The 27,889-nt window shown below is 42.5% G+C and overlaps 2 protein-coding genes across 2 annotated transcripts; one reads left to right on the top strand and one right to left on the bottom strand.

Annotated features, from left to right (window-relative positions):
• Positions 1 to 202: 202 nt before the first annotated feature.
• Positions 203 to 23,337, bottom strand: ZMYND12 (zinc finger MYND-type containing 12). Its single transcript, XM_036348953.1, has 8 exons — positions 23,052 to 23,337; positions 15,735 to 15,876; positions 14,078 to 14,249; positions 12,168 to 12,337; positions 7,391 to 7,513; positions 5,912 to 6,023; positions 2,512 to 2,657; positions 203 to 1,843 (listed from the first exon to the last, which is right to left on the bottom strand). The coding sequence occupies exons 1-8, from the start codon at positions 23,159 to 23,161 to the stop codon at positions 1,718 to 1,720; spliced, it is 1,101 nt and encodes a 366-aa protein (XP_036204846.1). The 5' UTR covers positions 23,162 to 23,337; the 3' UTR covers positions 203 to 1,717.
• A 206-nt stretch (positions 23,338 to 23,543) lies between these two features.
• Positions 23,544 to 27,222, top strand: PPCS (phosphopantothenoylcysteine synthetase). Its single transcript, XM_036348951.1, has 3 exons — positions 23,544 to 24,201; positions 24,584 to 24,687; positions 26,377 to 27,222. The coding sequence occupies exons 1-3, from the start codon at positions 23,694 to 23,696 to the stop codon at positions 26,698 to 26,700; spliced, it is 936 nt and encodes a 311-aa protein (XP_036204844.1). The 5' UTR covers positions 23,544 to 23,693; the 3' UTR covers positions 26,701 to 27,222.
• The last annotated feature ends 667 nt before the right edge of the window (positions 27,223 to 27,889 follow it).

Below are 27,889 nucleotides of genomic sequence, written 5' to 3'. Positions count from 1 at the left end.
TCCACAGCCACTTGGCTGACCAGGATGAGCTGCACTCCCACAGCGGGCCGATCCCCACAGGCCACAGCCCCCACCAGTGCACAAATCCCATGCACCGGGCCTCTAGTCAATGATGATAGAGAATCTTTGATGTGCTGCCTCCTGCACATCCACTACTGGGGATTTAGCCCTCAACCTGGGCATGTGCCCTTGACTGGGATCAAACCCAGGACCTTTCAGGCCACAGGCTGAAGCTCCATCCACTGAGCCAAACCTTCCAGGGCAATCTGGCCTATTTTTATTATGTATCTGAGTGAATTAATTTACAGTGAGGAACAAAAAACTCTCGGACAGGTCCTTGACTTGCATATCCTCTCCCTGAGTGCAAATCTACCTAGGAAGCTAAGCGTGCTAATGGACAGGCTGTTTGACAAACCTGGAGCTAAAAGAAAGAAAAGATATGTTGCCAGCAGGTGTGGCTCAGTGGTTGAGCATCAACCCATGAACCAAAAGGTCCCTGGTTAGATTCCTAATCAGGGCACATGCCCGGTTACAGGCTCGATCCCCAGTAAGGGGCGTGCAAGAGGCAACTGATCAATGTTTCTCTCTCATCAATGCTTCTATCTCTCAGTCACTCTCCCTAGAATCACTAAAAAAAATATTACCAAAAAAAAAAAAAGATATGTTAAGTGACTACGGTCATCCAGGAAACAAGCTGATACTGCCATGGCCACATCTATGCCATTTTACAACAATAATGAATAAGGTTATGGGAGAGATCAAGGTCACAAAGATATTAAGTAAAAGAGCTGAGATTGTAACCCATTCACATCTGAGTCCAAGGCCTGCACTCTGTCTACATCACAGGGAAAGAGGACAATCCAGTTTCCATTATGCAGGCTGAACTCAACAAATGAAACCTGGCACAAGCAAAGTGAGATCTTTGTAGGATCTTTCAGAGGGCTTCTCCCCTAGACTGTATAATTGGCTCACGTCTGCTCAAATCGCTGTCTAGGAAGACAAAGACACCAACCTGGAATGGTATCTCAGCCAATCTGTACTAGGGCACCTTGCAAGGCCCTGGGGCCTTCTCTGGAAAAGATCTATGATTTATGTCTGCATTTTGCAATTTGTTTTCTATATACCTCATGTCCTTTTTGTCCCGCTCATTCTCCTTCACTGCCTTTTTTTTGCATTAAGTGGATTTTTTCTAGTACATTTTAATTCCTTTGTTGATTTTAAAGTATTTTTAGAGTAATTTTCTTGGTGATTACTCTAGGAATTATAGTGGACATTTTAATCACAAACTACCTCAAATTAATGCTAACTTAATAGGGAATAGGGAAACTTTGCTCCAATATAGCTTATTTCCTACCCCCACCCGCTTTTTTTTCTGGTAGAGATCTATAGAACATGCATCACTTGGAGACTTCTGGGAAATATGAAAAACTGTTTGCAGTTTAATTACAAATACCCTATTAGTGAGCTGATAGCACGTTACTCAAAGTTGTACAAAGTCATGATAAAAACAAGTTTTACTGATTTCTATGCCCAAAGCTCTATATTCCCTTACATTTGCTGTGCAAGAAAGAATAAAAACACACTATATGTGAAATCACAGGGCAAGAGGGTGGGAACTTCAGCAATTCATAGTACCTCGAAGCAGCTGCACAAGGCTGGAATATGTTAGATGCTCAACAGTCGCTGGAATAGGCCCTGACGTGGAATCCATGGGTCACTAAGGAGCGGGGAAAATTACTTCAGTGTTGATGATACGTAGTAATTGTTCAATGAGGTTTTGTTCTTGGGCACTGAGCTGTTTCTCTTGAGCTATATTAGAGATTCTGGTGGCATATTCTTGTGCCTGGAATAGAATTGCAGTGACGAAAGGAAGTTGTCATAGGGAAGCATTACATTGGGAAGCCCCATCTGTGCTCAATCCCAGAAACATGGGAAAGGATCCATCAGCTTCTCACACCAGCCACTGAGCTCTTGTTGGAAACTTGTGAACACATACTGGGTCCTTAGAGCTAGCCACATGTGTGCTGGGTGGGGAAGGGGACACCAGAAAAAGTCACCTGGCTTGACAAACTAAGTACACTTTCATAGCAAAGTGAGATCTTTGTAGGATCTTAATTAGGGCCCTTTGAACCAACACTGGAAGGCAGAGAGATGACAGGACCATAAGTAAACTGCCAACCTGGAGGAACTCACTGAGTATAGTTAAAGCTGTTACTCCATTCCTGCAAGGACTCCCCAGAGCCCTCAGGCCCCGCAGGCTTTCTAGTACTGCCCCTGCCTCAGTTTACCTATGCAACTGTGGGAAGGCCCCCTTGAGGAAAGAGGACAATCCAGTTTCCATTATGCAGGCTGGACTCAACAAATGAAACCTGGCATGAGCCTCTGAGCTTCTCTGGAGTAGGGGCTTACTCTTAGGACAAACGCTAATGCAATTGGGCAGAACACAGCTGGATTCAACTAGAGGGATTTCTATCTCAATTTTAGACAGGCTGGCTTTCTGGGGAAACTTGCCTTTGAAGAATTCATCATCAGGTAGTAAAGCATGACCAGGATTCTCAGAACGAAGACAATCTTTTGGGGAGCTCTGCTACATGTAGACTCTCGAATGCTTAAGATTGAAGTCAGGATCCGAATGGCTTCTGCTTCCTGGGCTTCATCTGCAGTGGAGAGGAGGGAAGGAAGAAACAGGTCCTGGAGGCAGCTGAGTCTGCCCTCAGTGGTAGGCACTGAGCTGTGTGGGCACCTGGCCTCCAGAAGCCTCCTCACAGGGACGCTGGTGGAGGCAGTGCAAAGCACAGCAAGTTCTCCACCTGGAGGGCAGCTGCCACATACAGAGCAGTTCCAGGCAGCTCCTGGCCTTGCCTCGCATGTCATTATGAGAGAAACCTAAAAAAAATGCTCAGTCCCAATGTTGCTAAGATTTCTCTCTTTCAGAGTCCTGAATTGGATCTCTTAGGCTCCCAAATACAGGGGATTTGTCCCAGTGGCCCAACTCAGCTTCCACTCTCTAGCAAGAGGGGGGAGTGGACCTTCTAGAAGGTGCAGCATCTTAATTCTTCTACCCCAACTCCAAAGGTGCTTAAGCAATATAGCCTTTCTGCTTTCCCTGGGGAGGCCGTTTACAATTCCCCCCAGCAGTTTTTGGTTCTCCTTTAGTCATTATTTATTGACTTACTAGTGGCCCAGTGCACAGATTTGTGCACATTGAAAGGAAATTAATTAGAAGAAATATTTTAGTATCATTATTCACCCCTTCTCTATAATAGAAGTGTCAGAGATTAAAGAAAATTAGTAAAATGGATATGAAAACAATATATAAATTGATTAATAAACAGTAACAACATAATATAACAACAAAGACATGATATAAAAACAACAAAAACATGATATAAAAACAACACTGAGCCCTGACTGGTTTGGCTCAGTGGGTAGAGCGTCGGCCTATGGACTGAAGGGTCCTAGGTTCTATTCCGGTCAAGGTCATGTACCTTGGTTGCGGGCACATCCCAGTGGGAGATGTGCAAGAGGCAGCTGATTGATGTTTCTCTCTCATCGATGTTTCTAACTTTCTATCCCTCTCTCTTCCTCTCTGTAAAAAATCAATAAAATATATTTTTAAAAAAACAACACTGATAAAAACAATGACTGATAAATTGATTAAACTTATTCTAATATCTCCCTTTATACCACATTAAGAGTAAAAACACTTTCAAAGTGCTTGACTAATTTCCCAACTTTAACTTTAACGTCACATGCTCTTCGAACTTGAGAGAAAGCAACATATAACTGACCATGTCCGAAAACGGGTTCAGGTAGGAATATTCCTACTCTGTGTAGAGTTTGTCCTTGTGATTTATTAATAGTCATTGCAAATGCTGGCATCACAGGAAACTGTCTTCGAATTAATTTAAATGGGAGGCCAGTGTCAGGCGGGGAGAAATCAATTCTTGGAATCAGAACAACCTCTCCTTCTGCAGATCCTGATAATACTTCAGCTTTGATTATGTCAGGTCACAATCTTTTGATAATAAATCCAGTACCATTACAAAGACCCCATTTACTGTTAAGATTTCTCAGTAGCATGATTGCACCTACTTTCAATTTTAATTTGTGACATGGCATTCCCAAAGGAATAATACTATTAAGAAATTTGATGGGAAAATTTTCCTTTCCAGCATCACCTGTTGAATCATCACTCAAATAGGTGTGAAAATCTCCATCAAGTATATCTAAAATTTCTTCATTTAATTTATGAAAGTGCTCATTTTCAGGACAAAGAATCACACATTCAGATATATTTTTAATATTATCTATAGATATACTATTTCCAAAGGTAGCTTCAATAATAGATCCGTTACAAATCATTTCACGGGGAATTTCAATAATATCCATTCTGAGAGCTTTATATGTGTCGCACATGCACAAGTCAACGTTTATTTTTAAATTACCAGTGCACGTCATATGTACTGGCCGGTCAGTCAGTCACTGAGCCTTTTATATATAGAGAGAGATTATGAGTTATTATGGGCCAGATACTTAAAAGCACTTTTTTAAGTATAGCAAGTCCCCAATAACATCATTTTGTTAGACATCACTTCATTATAACATTGATGAGAGAGAAAAATTTATTCCCAATCAGAGCCACTCTCTGTGTGGAGTTGGCATGTCCTCCCACTTCTATGTGGGTTTTCTCCTGGTCCTCAGTTTCCCTCCCACAGCCCAAATATGTACCCACAGGTGACTAGTGTGCCTAGATCATCCCAGTCTGAGTGAATGTAGGTGTGTGTGTGTGAGTGCGCCCTTTGAGGGAGTGGCATCCTGTCCAGGGTTGGCTCCACCTTGTGCCCTGAATTGCCAGGATGGGCTCCAGTCACCTGCGACCTTGAACTGGAATAAGCAGGCTGGAAAAGAATTATCTTGCTAGTTTTTATTAATATTTCTTAAATGTATGGATAGCTCACATTTATTTCAGAGTTTAATATTAGAAATGTTTTGGATCTTTATTTAGAAGTTTGGTGATGTTTTCGTGACCAGAAATATGCCGTAGGAACTTAACTCTTGTTTATATCAATTAGCCTATAGTCCGTTTCCAAAAACCTATGAAAGACATTAAGTGAGGACATACTGTGTTAAGCTTAGAGAAACAGACAGAAAGGATATATACCATAATATTAAGGCTGGCTATCTTCAGCTATCTATGATTTCCAAGTTTTCTGCTTTACCATAAACCACTTTTATCATAAGAGAAAGCTCAATAAAGTTACTAATTTTTTAATCCTTAACTCAAAACCTCTCCTGTAATAAGTCTTCTCCCCTTCAACACCATCCTCACCTCTTAGTTCTGGGGCTTGGCTTATAATATAATTTGTACTCACAGAAATTATATTTTGGTATTTCAGATAGGCTCTGTCTCACCAACTACACTTTTTTAGCACAAGCTAGATCCTCTGTCTCTTTATTATCTCAGCGGGAGTGATATTGTCCAGGGCTACTCAACATTCAGCCTTTTGCCAAGCCTGGGAATGGTGAGATGAATCAGACTCAGCACTGCCACTGAGGAGCTCACTGCCCAGTAAAGCAAGAGGATAAGGCACCAGGACAATTGAGTAATGCCACTTCTGTGTTGAGCCATGGCTTATGTCCTTGGAGGGATAACACATAAGAAATGGATGCTCTGCAGAAATTACAGTGGGCTCTCCTCCAAGTATATCCCCTGAAAGGCTGTGTGTGGTGCTAGAAATCTGACTTCTGGTAAAATCCCTTTGCTCCCCTGTCTCAGTTTTCCCATAATCAATATGGGGGAGATGGCATGTGCTCCAGGACAGGCACACCAGCTCTCCCTATTTTCGGGACAAGGCCCACGATTGACAGGAAGTCACTGCTCTGCTTCGTAGGGAGAACTGCCACTTACCCAAGCCAGTGTCAGTCTCAAATCGTTTGCCCAGTAAATCTATTTGTTGGACGCGAGCCTCTAAGAGGACTTGATAGTGATTGTTCAAATATTTATCCCAGATCTCACAGACCTGTTAGGAAAGAAGATACAATCAGACAAGCGGGCCAGGTCTTAAGTCATTGGACCAGCCAGCTGGGAGGGTAGCACCTCTAACCATCTGCAGACTCCCTCTCTCATTGTGCCTGGTTGTGGGGAGGAAGGGAAGAGGAGGCTTAGGAGCCAAACAGGCCTGGCCAAAGTGAGTGTGGCGACTGTTGGGCTGCAAAGGGCACCTGGTGGATCTAATAACAATTACTACCATTTGCTGAGCACATATAACTAAACCTTTACATCCTCACAACACCAACTGGGGTCATAGTCTTATTATCCCCATTTTACAGAGAGAGAAACAGGCTCAGAGATGTTAAGATTGTACTTGACTTTTGGTAAAAGCTGGTAGGTGGCACAGCCAAGAATTAAATTCAAGTCTGTCTGACTCTGAAGCTCATTTCTTTTCAGCTACACCACAATGCCTCTTCCTCAAAAGTGGGCCTAAAATATGAATAAACAGTCACAGCATGAGAGCCTATATCACACATAGAAATGGTTGCTTGCTAAGTGAGGTGTTACTCTATGAACATAAATGACATTTTAAATACTAAAAGCAGTTTAAAATCTTTCACATGCAAAGATGGAGACTTCAAGTGCACTCATATTTTTTGATCCCTTCATATGACATTTTAGCCATAATTTCCCCTTTAAAATCTCATTTCTGCCCTAGCCAGTTTGGCTTAGTGGATGGAACGTCTGCCTGCAGACTGAAGGGTCCTGGGTTTGATTACGGTCAAAGTTACATGCTGAATTGCAGGCTCAGTCCCCAGTAAGGGGCGTGCAGGAGGCAGCTGATCAACAATTCTCTCTCATCCTTGATGTTCTATCTCTCCTTCTCCCTTCCTCTCTGAAATCAGTAAAAATATATATGAAAATCTCATTTCCTTCTCTATCACATACCTCAATATGCCCACATTACCTTGCTTCTATGGGTATGACAGAGCATATGGCAATCTATTTGGAGGGGTTCGGTTATTATTGACCCATCACTTATTTTTTGTTAACTAGAGGCCCGATGCACAAAATTCGTGCAAGAGGCTCGGCCCTCACAGCCCCGGCTTCGTCCTGAAGGTCATCCGGAATATTGTCCAGAAGGTCGTTCAGCCATCTTGTCTAATTAGCATATTATGCTTTTTTTATTATAGATCATCCTATGGATTCTAAGGACTATTTTGGTAGTGGAGAAATAGGAAGAAAAAAATTGGAATATATCATATATCAGGCTATGTAAACTTGGGCAAGTGCCTTTATCTCTCTGTGCTTCAAATTTCTCATGAATGATCTGACACCAGTTGTAAGGTACAAGGCCTAAGTGTCAAGGCTCAGCTCCCATATTCCCTAGCTCACCTTGGTGTACAGCGTGTCTGCCAGGTCAAACTTCATAAGGTCAAAGAAGATATTAGCCAGGTGAAAGTAGCCTCCTGAGGTCCTGATGTCCTCTGTGCCATAAGCACAACTGGCAAAATAAATCTATAGCAGAGGAAGAAGGTGAGTGCTGTGTTCTCTTTGTAAATCATATATCTGATAATAATAAAAAAAAAGACTCGTATCCAGAATATACAAAAAATGTTTACAACAGCCCAACTAAAAATGAGCAAAGGGTCTGAAGAGAGATGTCTATAAGAGCATGTGCCAATGGCTAATAAGCCATAAGAAATGATGCTCAATATTTTTAGTCATTAAGAAAATGCAAAATAAAATCATGAGATACCACTTTTCACACCCTAGAATGGATCTAATAAAAAAGGCAGAATATAACAAGTATTGTCAAGGATGTGGAGAAAATGGTATTTTGCTGGTGTGAATATGGAATGATGCAGCCTCTGTGGAAAACAGTTTGGCAGTTCTCAAAAAGCTAAACATATAGTACTACATAACCCAGCAATTCCATTCTTAGACATATGCCCAAGAACATGAAAACATGTGTTCATACAAAGGTTTGTATAAATATATTCTTAGTGGAGAAAGAGTGCTCTCCCTCCCAAGAGCAGGTCCACACCTCTCCCTTCCCTTTCCTCTTCTCCCACAGGCATGCTCTCAGGCAGCAGTCGCCAACCTTTCAGACCTCACAAACCACCAGTGGTCCGGGACCATTGGTTGGCAATCCTGCTCTAAGGGACACCATGAGGCTTGCAACCAGGGAGCAATGGGAAGTGGCAGCTTGTCCTGGGCTAACTCCCTCTTCCTGTCCCCAAGGTACCCTTTTCTCTGACTTCTTAGTGAGCCAAACCAGTCCAGCCTAGGTTCATTTCCCCACCTAGTCCCTTTCCTGTTGCTTCTTCTATCCTGGGCCCTTCTGTGTTTCACTGTCCCCAGCTTTAATAAACATCCTCTAAAAGTCACCTGAAAAAAAAATACATTCTTAGCAACATTATTCATAATAGCCAAAAGTGGGAACAATCCATATGTCCCTCAACAGATGAATGGCTAAACAAACTGTAGTATATTCAGATGATGGACTACTACTCAGCAATAAAGTATTTATACACACAACATGGATGGATCTCAAAGTAATTATGCTAAGTGAAAGAAGTCAGATGCAAAAAACCACATATCATTCTATTTATATCAAGCGTCCAGAAAAGACAAACCTAGAGAAACAGAAAGTGGCTGCCTGGAGCAGGGGTGAGGTGGGATAGTAAGAAGCTAGGAAAATTCCTGGGCAAGTGGGATGGGATTAAACAAGAAAATTAAACAAGGCCAAACAACTTACAGCCAGCTAGTGAATCCCAAGACCTAATATCTTCCCCAACCAAGGACACTTGAGAGCAAATGGTTTTACCTCTCTTCCCTAACCAGGGAATACATAGTTTAAATCACCCTGGTCAAGAGACAGAGGACAGAGACCCAGTTAATGCCATTCATGTCAGCTAAACCCAAGGACAGGTGACGTCAGGGGAACAAATAACAAAAACCCTATGAGAGCCAGACCAACCCAAGATAAAAGTCAAACAGTAAAGCAGACCAAAGAATAATCCCAAACTCCTATAACCTCATTTTGATGCATCAGCATATTAAAAATGCATCTGGTGCCTGGCCATTGTTCTCAGTGGTTAGAGCAGGGGTCCTCAAACTTTTTAAACAGGGGGCCAGTTCACTGTCCCTCAGACCGCTGGAGGGCCAGACTATAGTTTAAAAAAAAAACTATGAACAAATTCCTATGCACACAGGGGCGGCAAAAACACCCGGCGGGCTGGATAAATGTTTTCAGCGGGCCGCATGTGGCCTGCGGGCCGTAGTTTGAGGACCCCTGGGTTAGAGCATTGGGTGCACATTGAAGGGTCACAGGTTCGATTCCCGGTCAAGGGTATGTACCTGGGCTGTAGATTTGATCCTTGGCTCCAGTTGGGGCATGTGTCAGAGGCAACCAATTGATGTGTCTCTCTCACATCTCTCTTTCTCTCTCCCTCCTTCCCTCTATCCCTGCCTCCCTCTCTCTATCCCTTCTTTCCTTCCTTCCTCCCATTCACTCTCTAAAAATCAATGGGGAAAAAATATCCGCGGGAGAGGATTAACAACAACAACAAAATAAATCTGGAAAGCTGATGAATATTCTACTGAAACCCTCCCCTAAGATTCTCACCCCAGAAGATGAAAACTCTCAAGACGAAGACCCAGTGTGGGCTCTCTCTGGAGCACACAGATGCCCCTTCTCAGGTATGAACTTTTTACTTCCTCCTAAACCCTAAGGGTCCCCACCACACTTGCAACCAGGGAAGCAATGGATAGCGGCAGCGCTTCCTGGGCTAACGTCCTGAACCTGTCCCCAAGGCCCCCTTTTCTCTGACTCTCCAGGGAACGGACAGCAGGCCCACCTTGGCTAATTTCTTTCCCCCAACATTTCTAGAAAGCCAAAGCTACCCACCTAGGCTCTCACTGTTGCTTCTTCTATCCTAAGTCCTTCCCTTGTTTCACTGTCCCCAGCTTGAATAAACATACTCTCAAAACCACCTGGAGTATTGTGAAATCTTTCCTGCATGGAATCAATAACCCACACAGTACAGGCTGGTCTGAGGCAGACCTGCTCCAGGTCAGTTCCCGTCCCATGGCAGGGGTGGGAATGAGAAATGACTGAAAATGGATATTAGGGCTCTCTTTGGGATGATAAAAAATGTTCTACAACTGGATTGTGTTCATGGATGCACAACTCTGTAAGCTTACTAAAAATCATTTAATTATTCACTTAAAGTGGGTGAATTTTATGATATATATCAATAAAATTTCTTTTTTTTAAGCTAGGCTGAGAACTCGAAGCTTGAGCTAATTCTTTTTTTAAATATATTTTTAATTGATTTTAGAGAGGAAGAGAGAGGTAGAAACATCAATGATGAGAGAGAATCATTGATTGGTTGCCTCCTGCACACCCCACACTAGGGATTGAGCCCGCAACCCAGTCATGTGTTCTGACCAGGAATCAAATTGTGATCTCCTGGTTCATAGATCTATACTTAACCACTGAGCTATGACAGCTGGGCGTGATCTATCTTTTATAGTCTTTTTTCTTCCCTTTTTTTTTTCAAAGCTAGGCTGAGGAATCTGAGCTTGATCTCATTCTTAACAGGATGGCCCACCTCAAGACAGAATGAACAAATCCTTCATTTGTCAGAGGGTGTAGCTAGAGTCTATTTGTGCAAAGAAACACAGATGAAGAAGTGCATTAGTCAGGCTCACAGGTGGAAATTTATGGCACCCTCAAAATATTTCCTGAAGACACTTTAATGAAAATAATTATTTACAGAGATATGGAAGGGTTAAGGAACCAACAAGAACTAAGGAGGCACTGGGGATTCTCAACAGCAAGAAACTATTGCCATCCCGACTCCTGAAAAACCAAGGGGAGAAAGCAGGGTTACAAGGGCCCAGTAAGAGCTAGAGCCATGGAAGAAGGCTGCCTGACAGGAGTCGTAAGGAACCATGTCCCTGCCAGAACTGAGGTGGGGAAGAGAGGCAGCAGAGAAAGTAAACACCCCAACCTCTTCCTCCTCCCAACCTTCAATCCCCCGCCACATCGCTCACTCTCCAACCCAAAGCCCAAGCAATGGAGTCCAGGTTGTGTAGTCCACAGAGGTAAGCCTCCCAGGGCAGGGTAGGGCAGCAAATGGATTTGGGGTGAGGGGATATGGAGACTAATCACCACAAGATGTTGCCATTGGCTCTATGGACATTGTGCAGTGGCAGCCAACCAGAGGGAGGGTTGCCCAGTGGAGAGGCTGAAGAGAGAACCAACCTGCATGAAGACTGCAGTCTGACCCTAACCTCATCCAGATTTCAGACTCCGAAACTATTCTCTCTGGTAATATTGTCCAATACTGAAATCCTAATAGAAACCTCAGAAATGTTGGAAGAACTGCTCAGTCATCACCCTTATTATCCTATTTAACATTTCAACAGAGTTTTGTAGTTTATAAAGCACATTCACATACAACCAGCTCATTTAAGAACCATACTCTGAAGTAGAGATATTGATGTTATTTATAAAAATAGCCAAAGTGCTGCACATGCATTGTCCTATTATTTATCTCTGTAATGAGGTAGAGACCATTTCATGATTTCTCTCTTAAAGGTGATGAAAGAGGTTAAATAATTTATCCAAGATTATGTGGCTGGTCAGATTATAGAGCTGAGACTAGAAGTAAAGCCCTTCTCTTAGTCAGTACTCTGTCTGCCTCCCTTTATGATCCTCCCAGCAACTGAGGGTTAGGGAAATGATGTGTCCTGGGCAAGGTTGAACAGCCAGGAAGGCTTGAACTCAGGTTGTTAAAATTATGTTCTTGCTGGGCCAGAATGGCTCAGTTGGTTGGAGCATCATATTGTGCATCTAAGGGTTACTAATTTGATTCCTGGTCAGGGCACATGCCGGAGTTGTGGGCAAGATCCCCGGTAGGGGGCATACAGGAGGCAGCCAATGAATGTCTTACATCAATGTTTCTCTCCTTTCCCCTTCCTCTCCCACTAAAAAATCAATAATTTAAAAAAAAAATCTTTTAAAAATTCTGTTCTTGTTAACACCCCACCAGTCAGTTGTAGAGAAAAAAGTTATAGAGAAATGCTCAGTTAAAAAAAACACACAACTAAACAGGGCTGGACTCAGAAACATTCAGGTGTTATAATTTAGATTGTTTACATCATTGGCCAGATGATAACGGGCTTCCTCGTAGTTGTCCTTAACCATATAGAGAAGTCCCAGGTTCCGATGCAGTAAAGAGTGGGTGGCATAACTACAATCAGTTGATTTGAGGACTGTCCACTGGGCTTGGGATAGATATTCTTCAGCCTGGACGATCTGGTCTAGACCTGTCCAAAAGATTGAAAGAAGGTTATAATTCATATCCTGGCCAGAAAACACATGATGAAATATGTCATCATGCATTCACACATTTATTCATTAACTCAGACATTTATTGACACACAAATACTTATATATATATGAAAATTTATAGCAGCCTAATCATAATAGCCAAAAAAATAGAAACAGTTTAAATGTCCAAGTGACGAGTAGATATGCAAAATGTGGTCTATCCGTATCCATGAATGAAATAGTATTCAGCCATGGAAAGAAATCAAGTACTGATATGCTACATGGATGACCCTGGAAAACATATGCTAAGTAAAAGAAGCCAGACACAAAAGGCCATGTATTGTATGATTCCATCTATACGAAATGTCCAGAAAAGGCCAATCCATGGAGACAGAAGGTAGATTAGTGGTGGCCAGGAAATGTGGGTATGGGAAAACGGGGTATGACTGCTAATATGGGTGTGGGGTTCCATTTGGGTTAACTAAAATGTTCTGGAATTAAACATAGTGATGGTTGCACAATCTTCTGAATATATTAAAACTGCTGAATTAACCTTAGCCAGTTTTGCTCAGTGGATAGAGCATAGCCTGTGGACTGAAGGGTCCCGGGTTTGATTCCTGTTAAGGGCACATGCCCAGGTTGTGGGCTCGATCCCCAGTAGTGGGCTTGCAGAAAGCAGCCAATGAGTGATTCTCCCTCATCATTGATGTTTCTCTCTCTCTCTCTCCCTCTCCCTTCCTCTCTGAAATCAATAAAAATACATTTTAAGAAAAAACTGCTGAAGTGTACTTTGAAAGAGTGAAGTAACTTAAATGATCATCATCAGTAATGGAATAAATTGAAAACATGTGCCAATTTATAGGATGGGATGAGAAGAACACAGCATCACTTTCATGATATTCCTGCCAAAGATACATCGTCTGCAGAGGAAACTTCAGAGAAACCCACATTGAGGGACATTTTATAAAATAATTGACTTTTAATATTTAAAAAATTAAAGTCACAGGCATCAAGGAAAAAATTATTTCAAAATGAAATACTGTAGATACTAAAAAATGTTAATTCCCCTCAAAAATGCCAATGCTCCTCTTGTTGTAACAACCACATGGGATGTCTGCCATCGGTATGCTCCCCACTCTCAACACTGCCTCTCCTCTATAGGAGTAGGTTCCTGTATTCCTGTTTGAACTACAGGACCCTGACTCAAGGGTAGGTAGATACCACCCTCAAGCTGAGTCAACACAGTTCTCTCTTTAGGAATTTAAAATTGTAAATCAGATGCTAATTAGCTCCTATTACCCACCTTGAATCTGGTGGACATGTAAATTCAGCTCTGTCTGACATTTTAGGGTTGCTGTCTCCTGCAGTAAGCATAAGGTAGAAAAATCTGGTCTGCAGATATGGAGAAGCAGAGGCAAGAGATAAGTCCCCAGAAATAAAAGCTGAGAGCACCGGCCTTGCTTTGTTACGGCATTCTGATTCTAGTACCTCATGGTGCTTCAGTTCCCTTAGGACACGCCAGCGTCCTACTACACTTCCTCCTTTTGCTTAGGTCAGCTAGAGGGGATTTGTCAGTTGTAGCCGAAAGTTCATGACATCTCCTTCCCCATCTTGTGCCAAACTTTTCAGCAGCCCTGCTCTTGCACAAAAGATACCAAGGCTAGATTATTTGGCTACTGATAGGACTCAATATAGCACTTCTTAAGGACTCCAGGGGGTAAGTCATTTCCACTTACCAATGCTAGCTTCAGCCAACAGGAGGTAGGCAGGCACAAGCTCTACTGAACTCAGGCCATACACATTCATGCGGAAGCGAAGAGAATGCAAAGCTGCTGGGACAGCATCTTTATACCTTCCTTCAAAGATATATTTCTGGGCTACAGTGTAGCAGAATTCAATCAAGTGCTTCTGTGGAAGAAAAAAGTAGTCAGTCTACAGGTAAAAGACAATGGTGGATATAGGTATACCTGGAGATAAGGCCAATACCTAATGAGCTGGTTGAGGGCACACAGTAAGCCTGCCTGTATTAAGCTGGCCACAAGTCCTAGCATAAGCGACACAAAAAGGCAAACTCTGCACTGTGAGTTCCTTAAGGTCCAGGAATAAGTGTATTTTCATCTTAGTTCCATACTTGGCATAAATGAGTGCTCAATAGAAAATTATTAAATGAATATTATTCTTCTATTTATATTAAAATTTTAGTTTAACAGAACTGTCATGCCTCAGGACTCTCTGAAACTGTCTGCCTTTCCATTTGAATTAATTTTAAGAGAATTTTCCTTCTGGAGTTATCCTGCTTAGCTAATATCAGAAACAAGTTTACTCTAAGGCCATTGTTCTAAGGCAGTGATGGCGAACCTTTTGAGCTCGGTGTGTCAGCATTTTGAAAACCCTAACTTAACTCTGGTGCCGTGTCACATATAGAAATTTTTTGATATTTGCAACCATAGTAAAACAAAGACTTATATTTTTTAATATTTATTTTATATATTTAAATTCCATTTAACAAAGAAAAATCAACCAAAAAATGAGTTCGCATGTCACCTCTGACACGCGTGTCATAGGTTCGCCATCACTGTTCTAAGGCCACTCTCAAAGTGTGACAACACTAACATTGATGAATCTGGTGTTTTGAAATTTATGGCTTATAAAATGCTATTTTTTTTAAAGAAAAAATGTGATTCTATCAATGCCATAATAGTTTTCCTAATCTCCTCTATTTATTTACTCCTTTATATATTCAAACATCATTGTTGACCTCCTACTACGTGCCTCAGCTCTTATCAGAGTACTTGACATATATGTGGGTATTATGGCTGAATTTCGTTCCCCAGAATTCATATGTTGAAGCCCTAACCCATAGTACCTCAGAATGTGACTGCACTTGGAGATAGGGCTTTTAAATAGGGGATTAAATTAAGATGAGGCCTTTAGGATGGCCCCTAATCCAATCTAATGGTATCCTTATAAGAAGAAATTTGGACACAAGAAGAGATACCAAGGTTGTGTGTGCACAGAGGAAAGACCATGGGAGGACATGGCAAGGCAACCATCCGTAAACCAAAGAGAGATGCCTCAGAAGAAACCAAACCTGCTAACACCTATCATTGATCTTGGTCCTATTGCTTCCAGAACTGTGAGAGAATAAATTTCTGTGGTTTAAGCTGCTCAACCTAGGGTACTTTGTTATGGCGGCCCAAGGAGACCACAGCAGATACTCAGCAAGTATGTGGAGAACGGACTGAATGGAATGGCACTGAGGACATAAAAACACAAAACCAAGTCTCTGCCCTCACAAAGGTTACAGGTTAGTGATCTCAACCCAGAGCGCCCTTTCTCCTGGGCAGTTTTGCTGCACCCAGGAGTTACCCTGCACCTGTCCCGCAGGCCTACCTGTCTCTGCTGCAGCTGCTGGAGGCCATGCTGCCGCTCCTCCTCTGAATTGTAGAAGGGCATGGTGGTGCGCAGCGGAATCAGCAGCTGACAGATCTTCTCATGAATGCTTTTCCAGTCAGCTTGCTGATGAACCACATCACTGACAATAAAAACATGGACTTCATTGTATTTATGTTAGGGCTGACCTAAAATTCCATTGCTCCACTTCAGGCCTAGCCCTAGAAACTAGAAAAGCCAGCCCAACATAGACCAGGCAGGGAGCTCAAGCCATGTTGAGACAAAATCTCTTTTCTGTCATGTGATTATTTGATGGTGGAAAAACTATGTTGGGTTGGGGAAGGGTGGCCTCTCTGCAGGCACAGGTTCACGTTCAGAAGCCATGTGGTGCTGCTGTGGCTATTCTGTTTTCATGATTAATTAGTAACAACAAAGACAGCTTTACTTCTGCATTATTCCAACGGCGTTTTCAAAATATCTGAACTTTGAAGCTGAGGGATGTGAGGGTCTTTTTCTTGAGGAAGAGAAAGGAATTTACATTTGGTGAGGTTCTAGGACAGTGGTCGGCAAACCGCGGCTCGCGAGCCACATGCGGCTCTTTGGCCCCTTGAGTGTGTCTCTTCCACAAAATACCACATGCGGGCGCGCACGTACAGTGTGATTGAAACTTCGTGGCCCATGCACAGAAGTCGGTTTTCAGCCTGGGCGAGTCTATTTTGAAGAAGTGGTGTTAGAAGAAGTGAGGGGTGTCAGTCAGTCGGTTGGTGGGTTGGTCGGGCGACGGGAGACGCAGAGCAGGTGGGCTGCAGGATACGCAGCACAGGGGGAGGCGTGTGCGATTCATGCACGAGTTGAGTGAGCCAGTCAGTCAGCAGTCTTATCGTGCAGTGGTTAGTGCTAGTTGCATCCGCAAATCGCGTGCTACCTACTCGAAGCATAAAGTTACCTGTATTTTTCCAACCAGCTGCACATCCTACAGGTATTTTTGTCATCAATTTAAGAATTGTAATTCTTTTGTGTTGGTGGCTTTATTATTATAATATGAAACATTTTTTTAGGTGCCCTGTTTGAGATGGCTACAAAGAAGAAGCAAAGAAAAACGGAAGATGAAAACGTGAATTTAAAGTTGAATTTAAAGTTGAATGTACCTATCTATATAGTTTAAGTTTAAAAAATTTGGCTCTCAAAAGAAGTTTCAATCGTTGTACTGTTGATATTTGGCTCTGTTGACTGAGTTTGCCGACCACTGTTCTAGGAGATACTTTCCTATCACGGTGCCCTCATGCTGCAGGACTCTGGAGAGCACCCCTTGCATTGTCTCCTGTGCTCCTGGGGGTGCTTTCACTCAGAACACACTGTGAATGCCTCCCAAAGCCAGTGGTGCAGCAGGAGGTCTTGCATGTAACTAACTTTTGAAAACAGAACAAAATCTGTTATTACTGTTTTAAAGGTCAAGAAGCAGAGGTGCCAAGAGATTATGTAGTTGCTCTAAGCCTGTACTCCAAAGCCAGCTGTTTCTTAACTCTCTAAGGGAAGCACTGTGACATTTTGGTATACAGCTTTTCTGACTGTTTTACATACACATTTATTATTTGTAAACACTCGATTAGACAGCACAGATATAGGACATTTGCATCACTGCAGGAAAATTCTACAAGCAAATCCATGCCCACTCCTTAAATAATTGCCTCTATGAATGACTTCCAAATTTATTACCCAAATCTGACCCTTCCTCCAATCATGGTGTTTTGTTTTTACATTTTTTTAACTGATATATAATTCACATATCACAAAATTTACAATTTTAAAGTGTATAATTCAGTGTTGTTTTTTAAAAATATATTCACAATATATAACCATCACCCTAACTAACTCCAGGACATTTTCACCCAGAAAAAAACTCCATTCACTCTAACAGTAGCTCTCATTCTTCCTTCCACCCATGTAATGCCTAGAACCCTAATCTACTTTCTCTATGTATTTTGCCTATTCTGGACATTGCATAAAAATGGGAACGGACAATATATGATTTTTGTGTCTACCTTCTTTCATTTAGTATACTTTCAAGATTCAGTCATGCTGCGGCATGCATCAATGTTATTCCTTCTTATGACTGAATAATATTCCATTGTATAGATGTATCGCTTTTTGTTTATACATTCATTAGTTGGTGAACATTTGGGTTGTTTCCACTTTTTGGCTATTATGAATAATGCTTCTATGAACACTAGTGCTTAAGCTTTTGTGTGAATAAATATTTTCAGTTCTCTTGGGTATATAACTAAGAATGGAATTGCTGGGTCATATAGTAACTATATGTTTAAATTTTTGAGGGCTGCCAATTTGTTTTCCACAGAGGCTGTACCATTTTATTTTGTTTTAATTTTTTTATTATTGATTTCAGAGAGAGGAAGGGAAAGGGAAAGAGGGATAGCAACATCAGTGATGAAAGAGAATCATTGATCAGCCACCTCTTACATGCCCCTGGCTGGGGATCGAGCCCGCAACCCAGGCATGTGCCCTCATTGGGAATACAACCATGACCTCCTGGTTCATAGGTCGATGCTCAACCATTGAACCACGCTGGCCAAGCATGTACTATTTTATAATCCAACCAGCAATGTATGAGGGTTCTATTTTCTTTACTTCCTAACCAAACTTGTTATTTTCTGTCTTTTTTTTATTATAACCATCCTCGTGTGGTTTTATATTGTGGTTTCCCAATTACTAATAATGTCGAGCATCTTTTCAGGTGCTTACTAACCATTTGTATATCTTCCTTGGAGAAATATTTATTCAAATCCTTTGCCCACTTTTTAACAGGGTTTTTGTCTTCTTATTGTTGAGTTTTAAAAGTTCTTTATGTGTTGTGGATACCAGGCCCTTATCAGACTTGCAAATATTTTTTTCTCATTCTGTAGGCTCTTTCCCCCTTTTTCTTAGTGTTTTCTGATGCATAAAAGTTCTTAATGTTGATAGTGTTCAATCTATCTTTCTTTGGTTTCTTATGCTGTTGCTGTCATACCTAAGAACTGTTGCCTAATCCAAGATCACACAGATTTACAACATATATTTCCTTCTAAAAGTTTTATATTTTTAGCTCTTACATTTAGTCTTTCTTGTATGTGGCATAAGGTATGGGTCCAAATTTATTCTTTTGCATGTAGATACCCAGTTTTGCTGGCACCATACAGAGGAAACAATTCTTTTCCCAAATGAATGTTCTTGGTAACCTTTCTGAAAATCAATTAATCATAAATGTATGTGCTTATATCCAGACTTTTAATTCTGTTCCACTGATCTGCATGTCTATCCTTATGCCAGTATCATACTTTCTTCATTATTATAGCTTTGTAGTAAATTTTGAAATTGAGAAGTGTGAGTCTTCCACTTGTTCTTTCTCAAGACTGTTTTGGCTATTCTGGGTCCCTTGTGTTTTCATAAGAATTTTAGGACCAGCATGTCCATTTTGGCAAAAGGGCACTTGGAATTTTGATAAGAATTGCATTGAATTTGCAGATCAATTTGGGAAGTATTGCTATCTTAATATTAAGTCTTCCAATCTATGAATACCTTTCCATTTATTTAGGTCTTCTTTAATTTCTTCCAACAATATTTTGTAGTTTTCAGTGTATAAATCTTATACTATTTTGGTTAAATTCATTCCCTTTTTTTGATGCTCTTGTAAATTGGTTTTCTTATCTCACTTTCAGATTATTCTTGGCTAGCATATAGAAATACAACTGATATTTGCACAGCGGTCCTGTAACCTTGCTGTTTTCATTTATTAGCTCTAATAAAAAATTCCCACAAACTTTCAAGCTGACTGTCCTTCTTGCTCTTACATTTGGGATGAAGAAAATAAATAAGTAAATACTGAGTGCCCACTTGGTCCCAGGCACAGTGCTAGATGCTTTACATTCAACCATGAAAACTCTGAAAGGAAGGAGGTAGTAAAGCCCCCATTTTTGAGATAGAACAATGACTTCAGTTTTATTTTATTTTTTAAAATATATTTTTATTGATTTCAGAGAGGAAAAGAGAAATAGAAACATCAATGATGAGAGAGAATCACTGATTGGCTGCCTCCTACACTCCCCCTACTGGAGATCCAGCCTGCAACCTGGGCATGTGCCCTTGACCAGAATCGAACTCTGGTACCCTTCAGTCCGCAGGTCAATGCTCTATTTACTGAGCCAAGCCAGCTAGGGCACCTCAGTTTTATTTTACAGAAAAACTTTAAAATCTCCAGGACACAATCACAGAGAAATCTGGAGAAAAAAGGGGGAGGGAGAGAAAAGATATTAACCAGTGAAAAAAGAGAATTATAATCAGTGAAAAGAGAAAGGAAATAATGGAGGATAAGGGCCTAGGACATGATCATTTAGTCATTCATGCATTCATCAAATATTTAGTTTCAAGTATTTCAAAGCACTTTTCTGGAGACTGTGGGGCATACACAAGATGGGCCTGAAACAGATCAAAAGGTAGCATACATATGACAGTCCTTCTATACGTTCTACACAATATCCTGTATTGATGGAGCATAAGAAAATTGAGATAATATGCTTGCCAACAAATAAAATGAAGAAGGGAAATAAAAGTTGTCTGTGAAATGTCATAAAGAGTAAGTTCAAAAAGAGTTGAGAAGAACTAATTGCTTCTGGCTAGAGGGATGAAAGGGGGATGGGGAAGAGGTGGATACTCATATTAGACAAAGGGGTGCCAAGCCTATACTTCAAATTGTTTCTTAGCCATCTCTTCCAAGTGGCCTGAAGGTCCCTCAAACTGTGTCCCAATCCAATCTGCCACCTACCACTTCCTCTGTGTTCTTTGACCCAGTTAACAGGTTTATTATCTATTCAGAAGTTCATTTATTCAACAAATGATCACTGAGTGCCTGGTATGTGCAGGCCCTAGGTCTAGTACAGTGATGGCGAACCTTTTGAGCTCGGCATGTCAGCATTTTGAAAAACCCTAACTTAACTCTGGTGCCGTGTCATATATAGAAATTTTTTGATATTTGCAACCATAGTAAAACAAAAACTTATATTTTTGATATTTATTTTATATATTTAAATGCCATTTAACAAAGAAAAATCAACCCAAAAAATGAGTTCGCGTGTCATAGGTTCGCCATCACTGGTCTAGTAAGAGACATAGATATTAAATAAGCAAACAGAAAAATAGGAAAGTACAGGTAAAGTGAAAAAAAGGGAGAGAAGTGAGAGAGTATTTACATTGGGTTTTCTGGAAAACCTCTTTGAAGAAATAAAATTTCTGAGAACTGAAAGAGGAAAGGGAACTAGAAAGATTCATGGATGAAGGGGAGGTTCGCAGTGGAGAGCAAAGAAACTGAGAAAAGAAAGGACTTGTCAAATCTGAACTGAAAGAAAGTCTCTGTAGCTGCATCAAGGAAAAGAGGAGGTAGGAAATTAAGAGAGAGAGGTAACAGGACTTTGCAGTTTCTGTCATGAATTCTGAATTGTATTCTAAATGCAATAAAGGAACAGCAATGAAAAAACAGATGCCATCCTTGCCCTCCTGGGGCACACAGCCTTGTGAGGAATATAAACCAGTGAACAACTGATTTCACATCGTATCACAAACGTTAAGAAACGGGACATACTGAATGCTGTGAGAGCATGGAGGGTGGACCCCTAATTCAGACTGAGAGAGGTATGTTCACTCCATACTGGGACCACTGCAACAACTTCTCAATCAGTTATGCAGCCTCCAGTGCCTACCTTCCAAGCTATCTTCCACATTGCCACCTGTCGTCTTACCACAAATGAGAGCATGCCAAAATCACCCATCACCTTCCAGAGGGTAAATTCCAAACTCTTTGAGGCCATGTCACTGTTTGACCCTCACCTTGATCTTCTCCGTTTAAACTCCTACTAGTACCTATCACAATGATTTTCCAACTCTTTTTTTTACTAAGCCCATAGCATGAAATACATTGTTCCAGTACAAACACACATATCCACATAAGAACACTAAAAGTTTCAAGAGACAGTTCAAGTAGGATCACTCTAATAATTTTTATTCTATTATTTTCTTAAAATGCTGGTTAGGACTTACTCATAATCTGCTGAAGGGTCATGGACCGCAATTTAAAAATCAGTGATTGCTCCCTCCACTACCACCTTATTTACTCAGCTCTCAATAAACTGTTCTTTCACCCTTCGCCCAAGGTAGTCCTGGATGTCAGTGTCCTACGCTTCCTTCTTCACTGTTCATTCACCTAGCAACTTCCTACTAAAATTTCAAGACTCAGCTCAAATGTTACTTCTTCAGAGAACCTTTCCAGATACTACCCCAATCACTGCCTCCATCCTTAGAAGTCCCAGGGAAGAGCACACCTTGAGTGACAACACTTGTATCAGAATGACTTCCTTTTTTAAACAAGTTCGTCTGCTCTGACCTAGGTTTCTGGAAGCCAGAACCTAGTTGTCTTATCTCAGGCCCAAAATAGGGTCTCCTCTAAAGCAAAAGTCAAAGGATGTTACACTGAATAATTGAAAACTGACCTCATCCAGAACCACCCTCCCCATACCCTTACCATGTTGGATGTGCACCAAATAGCCTGCTTTCTGCCTTTCTTTTTCTTTTTAAAAATATGTTTGTAATGATTTTAGAGAGGAAGGGAGAGGGAGAGAGAGAGAAACATGGGTGTGAGAGAAACATCCATGGGCTGCCTCCTGCACGCCCCCCACAGGATGGAGGCAGCAACTTGGGCATGCGTTCTGCCAGGGAATCGCACTGGTGACCTCTGGGTGCATGGGAGGACGCTTAACCAACAGAGCCACACCCGCCAGGGCCAAATAGCCTTCTTTCTATTCCTCAAACACGGCCAATTCTTCCCTCCCTCAGGGCCTTACTGTTCCACTCTTCCCCCAGCCATTTCCATGGCAGGCTGCTCCTACTTTACTTTCAGATCAAGGGTCTGCCCTCAGAGAGGCAATCTGCCCAACCTCCCATCGCCTTTCCTTTGACTTTATGGCATTTATCACTCTGGGAAACCATCTTGTTTTCTGTTTGTTTACATATAGGTAGGTCGCAGTGAAAATGTCATTAGCCCTTTGAGGGACAAGGTCTGCCCAGTTCCCTCAGTGACTTCAGCACGCAGGACAGTGCATAGCGCACAGTAGGCGCTCAACAAAACATCTGCTGGTGAATGATGGAATAGAAGAGGATGAAAACGAGGCACCGAAGTCTTAGAGACCTGTCTTGGAACTGCCGCGAAGCACCCAGGCCCAGGGGGGTGACTGGAGAGGGCATCGGGGCGCCTAGGAGCCACATTTCAGGGCCTACCAGTAGTAAGTGACTGTGCAGGCCGGGCACACCCGCTCGGCTGGAGCTTCGCACACTTCACAGCAGATCCGGCGCCCCTTGGGCACCGCCAGTTGGTAGATCATGTTCATGTTGCAGCAGCGGGGTCAGGCTCTAGGACGGTTGCCTAGCGAGAAGACGCTGGACGCCGGTGTCACGTGACCACCACGGTGTCACATGATCCCCACGGGGCCCCCTCGTTCCCGGCCTTTCAAGGACAGGGGGAGGGCGTGGCTTGGCTAACACCTGAAGCGTGTTTGAGGTTAAAAAAGCCAAAAAACAAAAGCCAGCCATCACTCCCACACACAAATCCCAACCCGTCAGTTAAATGGCCACGCAGTCTAACTCCAGTGGAGTCCAAGTGCAGAAAGGCCCATACGGTGGCCGGTAAGGGGCAAACATGTCCAGTTCTTTACCCAGACTAGGCAATGGGGAAAGAGACGCGCGTCTGCTCAGTGCCAGTTCCGCCGGGCTGTGAGGCAGAACCAGCACGCCTTTCCCGACGTGGAGAAATCTAGGGCGGGCGCCGCCCCTCAGATTGCGGTTGCGCGCAGGCCAGGTCGGGCCGGGGGCCTGGCGCCGGCGGCCGGGAGCGTGCGCAGGCGCGGGGGAGCGCTGGGATTCATGGCGGAAGTGGACCTGGTCGCCGAGTTCCCCCAGCCCGCCGGTGCTGCGCGCTGGGCCGAGGTGATGGCTCGCTTCGCCGCCCGGCTGGGCGCGCAGGGACGACGGGTAGTGCTGGTGACGTCCGGCGGCACCAAGGTCCCGCTGGAAGCTCGGGCAGTGCGCTTCCTGGACAACTTCAGCAGCGGGCGGCGCGGGGCCACCTCGGCCGAGGTCTTCCTGGCGGCGGGCTACGGGGTCCTGTTCCTCCACCGCGCTCGCTCTGCCTTCCCCTTTGCCCACCGCTTCCCTCCCCAGACCTGGCTGTCGGCGCTGCGGCCCACCAGCCCAGCCACTTCGGGCTTACTGAGCCTGGAGGTCGAGGAGAAGGCGCTCCCGGGCTTCGCGGCGGCTCTGAGGCGCTACCAGGAAGCGGCGGCCGCCGGCACCTTCCTGGCGATAGAGTTCACCACTTTGGCGGACTATTTGCATCTGCTGCAGGCTGCGGCCCAGGCGCTCAATCCGCTAGGTGCGTGCCTTAGGAATCCATCGGTTCCCGGGAGGCGTGCCTTTCTCCCCAGACACCCCCTACCAGCGGTTCTCAACCTGTGGGTCGCGACCCCTTTGGCGGTCGAACGACCCTTTCACAGGGGTCGCCTAAGACCATTCTGCATATCAGGTATTTACATTACGATTCATAACAGTAGCAACATTACAGTTATGAAGTAGCAACGAAAATAACTTTATGGTTGGGTCACAACATGAGGAACTGTATTTAAAGGGCCAGAAGGTTGAGAACCACTGCTTACACCCTCAGAACCCACAGGTCTCCTAGCAGGGGAACCCGAGGTGAGAAGGACCTGATCCTATACACCTTTCCGATGTATTACACCCTCTGCTTCTCTTTGCAGGCCCCTCTGCGATGTTTTACCTGGCTGCGGCCGTGTCAGATTTCTATGTTCCTGTCTCTGAAATGCCTGAACACAAGATCCAGTCATCTGGGGGCCCACTGCAGGTGATGGGCGCTGCTCTTCCAGAAATCTGATCCCCTGTAATCAATCTTGGGTTAACCTCCTGATCTGGAGACGGCCTTAATGCATTTCAAACGAACTAGGCACTAGGGATACGGAAATGAGTAAGACACCGTTCTCCCTCAAGGACCTCACCATGTAGTGAGGGACCGGGACGCAGACATAATTACAATACAGAGGGATAAGTGTTCTAGGAGAGGAACATACAGAGTGAGGTCAAAGCGGGGGGTGATTGAATCTTGGGAAGTCCGGGAAGGCTTTCTGGAGATAACCTGAACTGAGATTGAAAACATGAGCAGAGGGTATACCAGTCAAAGTGGGGAGGTCATTCCAGATAGAGAACACAACTGGAGTTTGGGGATGGGCAGTGACTATGAACTGAAGTTGTTCGATAAGCCCAGAGAGCAGGGAGAGCGTGGGAATGGAGAGAGAGCAGAAGCAGCAGCTTAATTCATAGAAGACTTTCTATTCCTTTTTAAGGAGCTAGGACTTTTTATCCTGTGGAGCCAAGGGAAACATAAGTAGGAGAATGAGAGTGTTTTTGTTTGAGAATGTTGTGGCATGCGTTGGAAAGGTGAATTAGAGAAGCAAGGGTTGATTAGATGGGGGCTATTGCTGTAGTTTAAGGAGGCGGTATAGGGAGTGTAGTAGGGTGATTGAGATAGGAGGTAATCTGGCTGCTTGTAACCTGAGGGAGTTCTTAGTCATTTACTGGATGATACAAATAGAATTTAAATAGGAGAAACTCTACCTGTGGGGCACTTACTGACTTTGTAGGATAGTTCATTTGTTTCTTCAACAAATGTTTCTTTATTGAGCACCAACTATATGCCAGGCACTGTTGTAGGACCTGGAGGTAAAACAGGGGAAAGAAATATACCATGTCTTTGTGTTGCTTATACTCTGTAGAGGAGACAGGACTATTTTAGGTAGTGATAAATGCTAAGGAGAAAAAGTGGAGAACGGGGTGTATGATCCCTATCACACTTTATAATTTTTTGAGGGGAAAACCTGATGATTTGTGATGTCATGCTATTTAAATTATGGGAGCTTTAGTTTATCTTTTATTTTTTAGTTCTATCTTGGAAGTGCACAAAACAACTCAACATTCTTTTTAGAAGGGACTGAGAATGGTATAGTAGACGTTGTGACCAAATGAAAATAAAGAAAATCAGTTATAAGTGCTAAGATGTGTTACAAGTGACAGTTTTGAAATGGAATAGCCATTCTGTCAGTGCAAGAAATATTTTAGGCTGAGGCTTAAAAAACCAACTTTATTTGAGCTTCTGCCTAAGTAACTTTTACCTGAGTAGATTATTTGTTTCCATGGGAGTTTGGCATAAACAATGAAGGGAGATGTTTGAGAAAGTGTAATGCTGTTCTGTGGGGTTCTATTAATGGCGAAGAGTACGGCAGAATAGGACTGATTCATTATATATGATTTGCCCATGGAATATGTATGAAGCTTTGAAATTAGGCATCCTTATGAACCCTACAGGGCCAGGGCTTTTAAGCTAAGCATTTCATATGCTTTGAAAAGTTTGACAATGAGAAGTCCCACTTAAATTGACATAGTCAAAAATCTGAGTCCCTGCTTCCTTAGTTTCCCATGAGATTGACCTGTTAGGTGGTGACCTTTGTTTGCTTATTAAGCTTTTCTTTTTCCAACACAGATAACAATGAAGATGGTGCCAAAAATGCTTTCTCCTTTGGTTAAAGACTGGGCTCCCAAAGCATTTATAATTTCCTTTAAGTTGGAGACTAATCCCTCCATCATAATTGACCGTGCACGGAATGCTTTGGAAATGTATCGACATCAAGTGGTGGTGGCTAATATCCTTGAGTCACAACGGTCCTTTGTCATTATTATAACCAAAGACTCAGAAACTAAGTTATTGCTATCAGAGGAAGAAATAGAAAAAGGCATGGAAATAGAAGAGAAGATAGTGGATGATCTTCAGTCCCGACACACAGCTTTTATACAAGACAAAAATTGAAGGATCAAAAACTATAGGGTCAAAAATTGTTCAGTGGACCAGGGCTCTTACAGATGGTGAGAACTAGAATAAGTCCTTTGCTTTCATAAAGATAGAGAAAATGAAGGGAAAAAGCAGTGAGTGGTGTGCAGGCGAATATGGTTTGCTATTTGTCTTTTAAAGGTCAATACCCATTAAAAATGAAAACAAAAGCAAAACAATTATGACTTACCCACCTGACACATTCACCTGGATGTCATCTTGATTTTAAAATGAGCATGAGCTGTTTCTCACCCTTAAAAAAAAGAGCTTGTTGGGAATTATATTCCTTAAAATATACATGTGGGGCCTGAATATCAACCATCTTCACTATAAAGTGGATTATGGTTTCATGAACGGCCATGCTTTGAAGATCAGTTGTTGATGCCTACTATGTAGTAGGCCTTAATGATTATGAGGATTAAAAAGATGAATAAACATGTCTAGTTTGGGAAATGGATATATAAAAAATTAAGTGCAATAAAGTGTGTGCCCAAAAGTTGACATTGTGGAAAGGATGTTGTTCTTTGGGGATTTATCAAAGATGGTAGTAGGAGAGAAGGACACCTCCCTGAAGATAGGTTGCCTGAGGAATAATGAGATTCCTACTGCTTTACTTTTTGCTTTCTTGTCCTAGAATTACTCCATGTTTGAGTTAACAATTTGCCTTTTAAGTATTTTAGGACTGCTCTTCAGGGAGAGAACCTGGGCTTCCGCCTAGAACCAGGCAGGGGCCAATTGATCATCTCTACCCTTGGGGAAGCATTACAGTGTGGTAAAGTGTATGGGCTTTGGAGTCATCTTAGCCAGATTTGACCTCTCCAAGCTATACTACCTGTTAGCTCAATAAATTCAGACACCTGACTTAATTTCCATTTTCTCATCTATAAAATGGAGATAATCTCTGGAAAACAATGCCATTTGTTGTGAGGATTAAGTAAAACAAGATAAAGCATTTGCCTCATGCCTGGAACATAATTTACACTCAATAAGTGGTTGCAATTGTTTTCTTCACTTAGTAAGGCAGTATTGGACTGGTGTCTTGCTGGATCCTTGAATCCTTGAGAAGTTTTCAAAGCACTGGCTGTCCTGGCACAAGAAGTATAGTCCAGAAAAATCCCCTAAATGATTCGTACAATGGTCCAGAGTACAATTTGGAAAACTACCATTA

This window comes from Myotis myotis, unplaced genomic scaffold, assembly GCF_014108235.1.
Source record: "Myotis myotis isolate mMyoMyo1 unplaced genomic scaffold, mMyoMyo1.p scaffold_m19_p_2, whole genome shotgun sequence".
NCBI classification, from domain to species: Eukaryota; Metazoa; Chordata; class Mammalia; order Chiroptera; family Vespertilionidae; genus Myotis; species Myotis myotis.
Note: the sequence above shows the minus strand (reverse complement) of the source record. Positions and strands in the feature narration are given on the sequence as shown.

Excerpts from the sequence above, each read along its gene's own strand:
- ZMYND12 (XM_036348953.1), bottom strand. The coding sequence starts at position 23,161 with ATGAACATGATCTACCAACTGGCGGTGCCCAAGGGGCGCCGGATCTGC. Across the intron at positions 14,250-15,734 it reads AGCAGCTGCAGCAGAGACAG|AAGCACTTGATTGAATTCTG; the intron begins GTAGGCCTGCGG and ends TTTCTTCCACAG. Across the intron at positions 6,024-7,390 it reads CAGACACGCTGTACACCAAG|GTCTGTGAGATCTGGGATAA; the intron begins GTGAGCTAGGGA and ends CTTTCCTAACAG.
- PPCS (XM_036348951.1), top strand. The coding sequence starts at position 23,694 with ATGGCGGAAGTGGACCTGGTCGCCGAGTTCCCCCAGCCCGCCGGTGCT. Across the intron at positions 24,202-24,583 it reads CCAGGCGCTCAATCCGCTAG|GCCCCTCTGCGATGTTTTAC; the intron begins GTGCGTGCCTTA and ends TTCTCTTTGCAG. Across the intron at positions 24,688-26,376 it reads CATCTGGGGGCCCACTGCAG|ATAACAATGAAGATGGTGCC; the intron begins GTGATGGGCGCT and ends TTTCCAACACAG.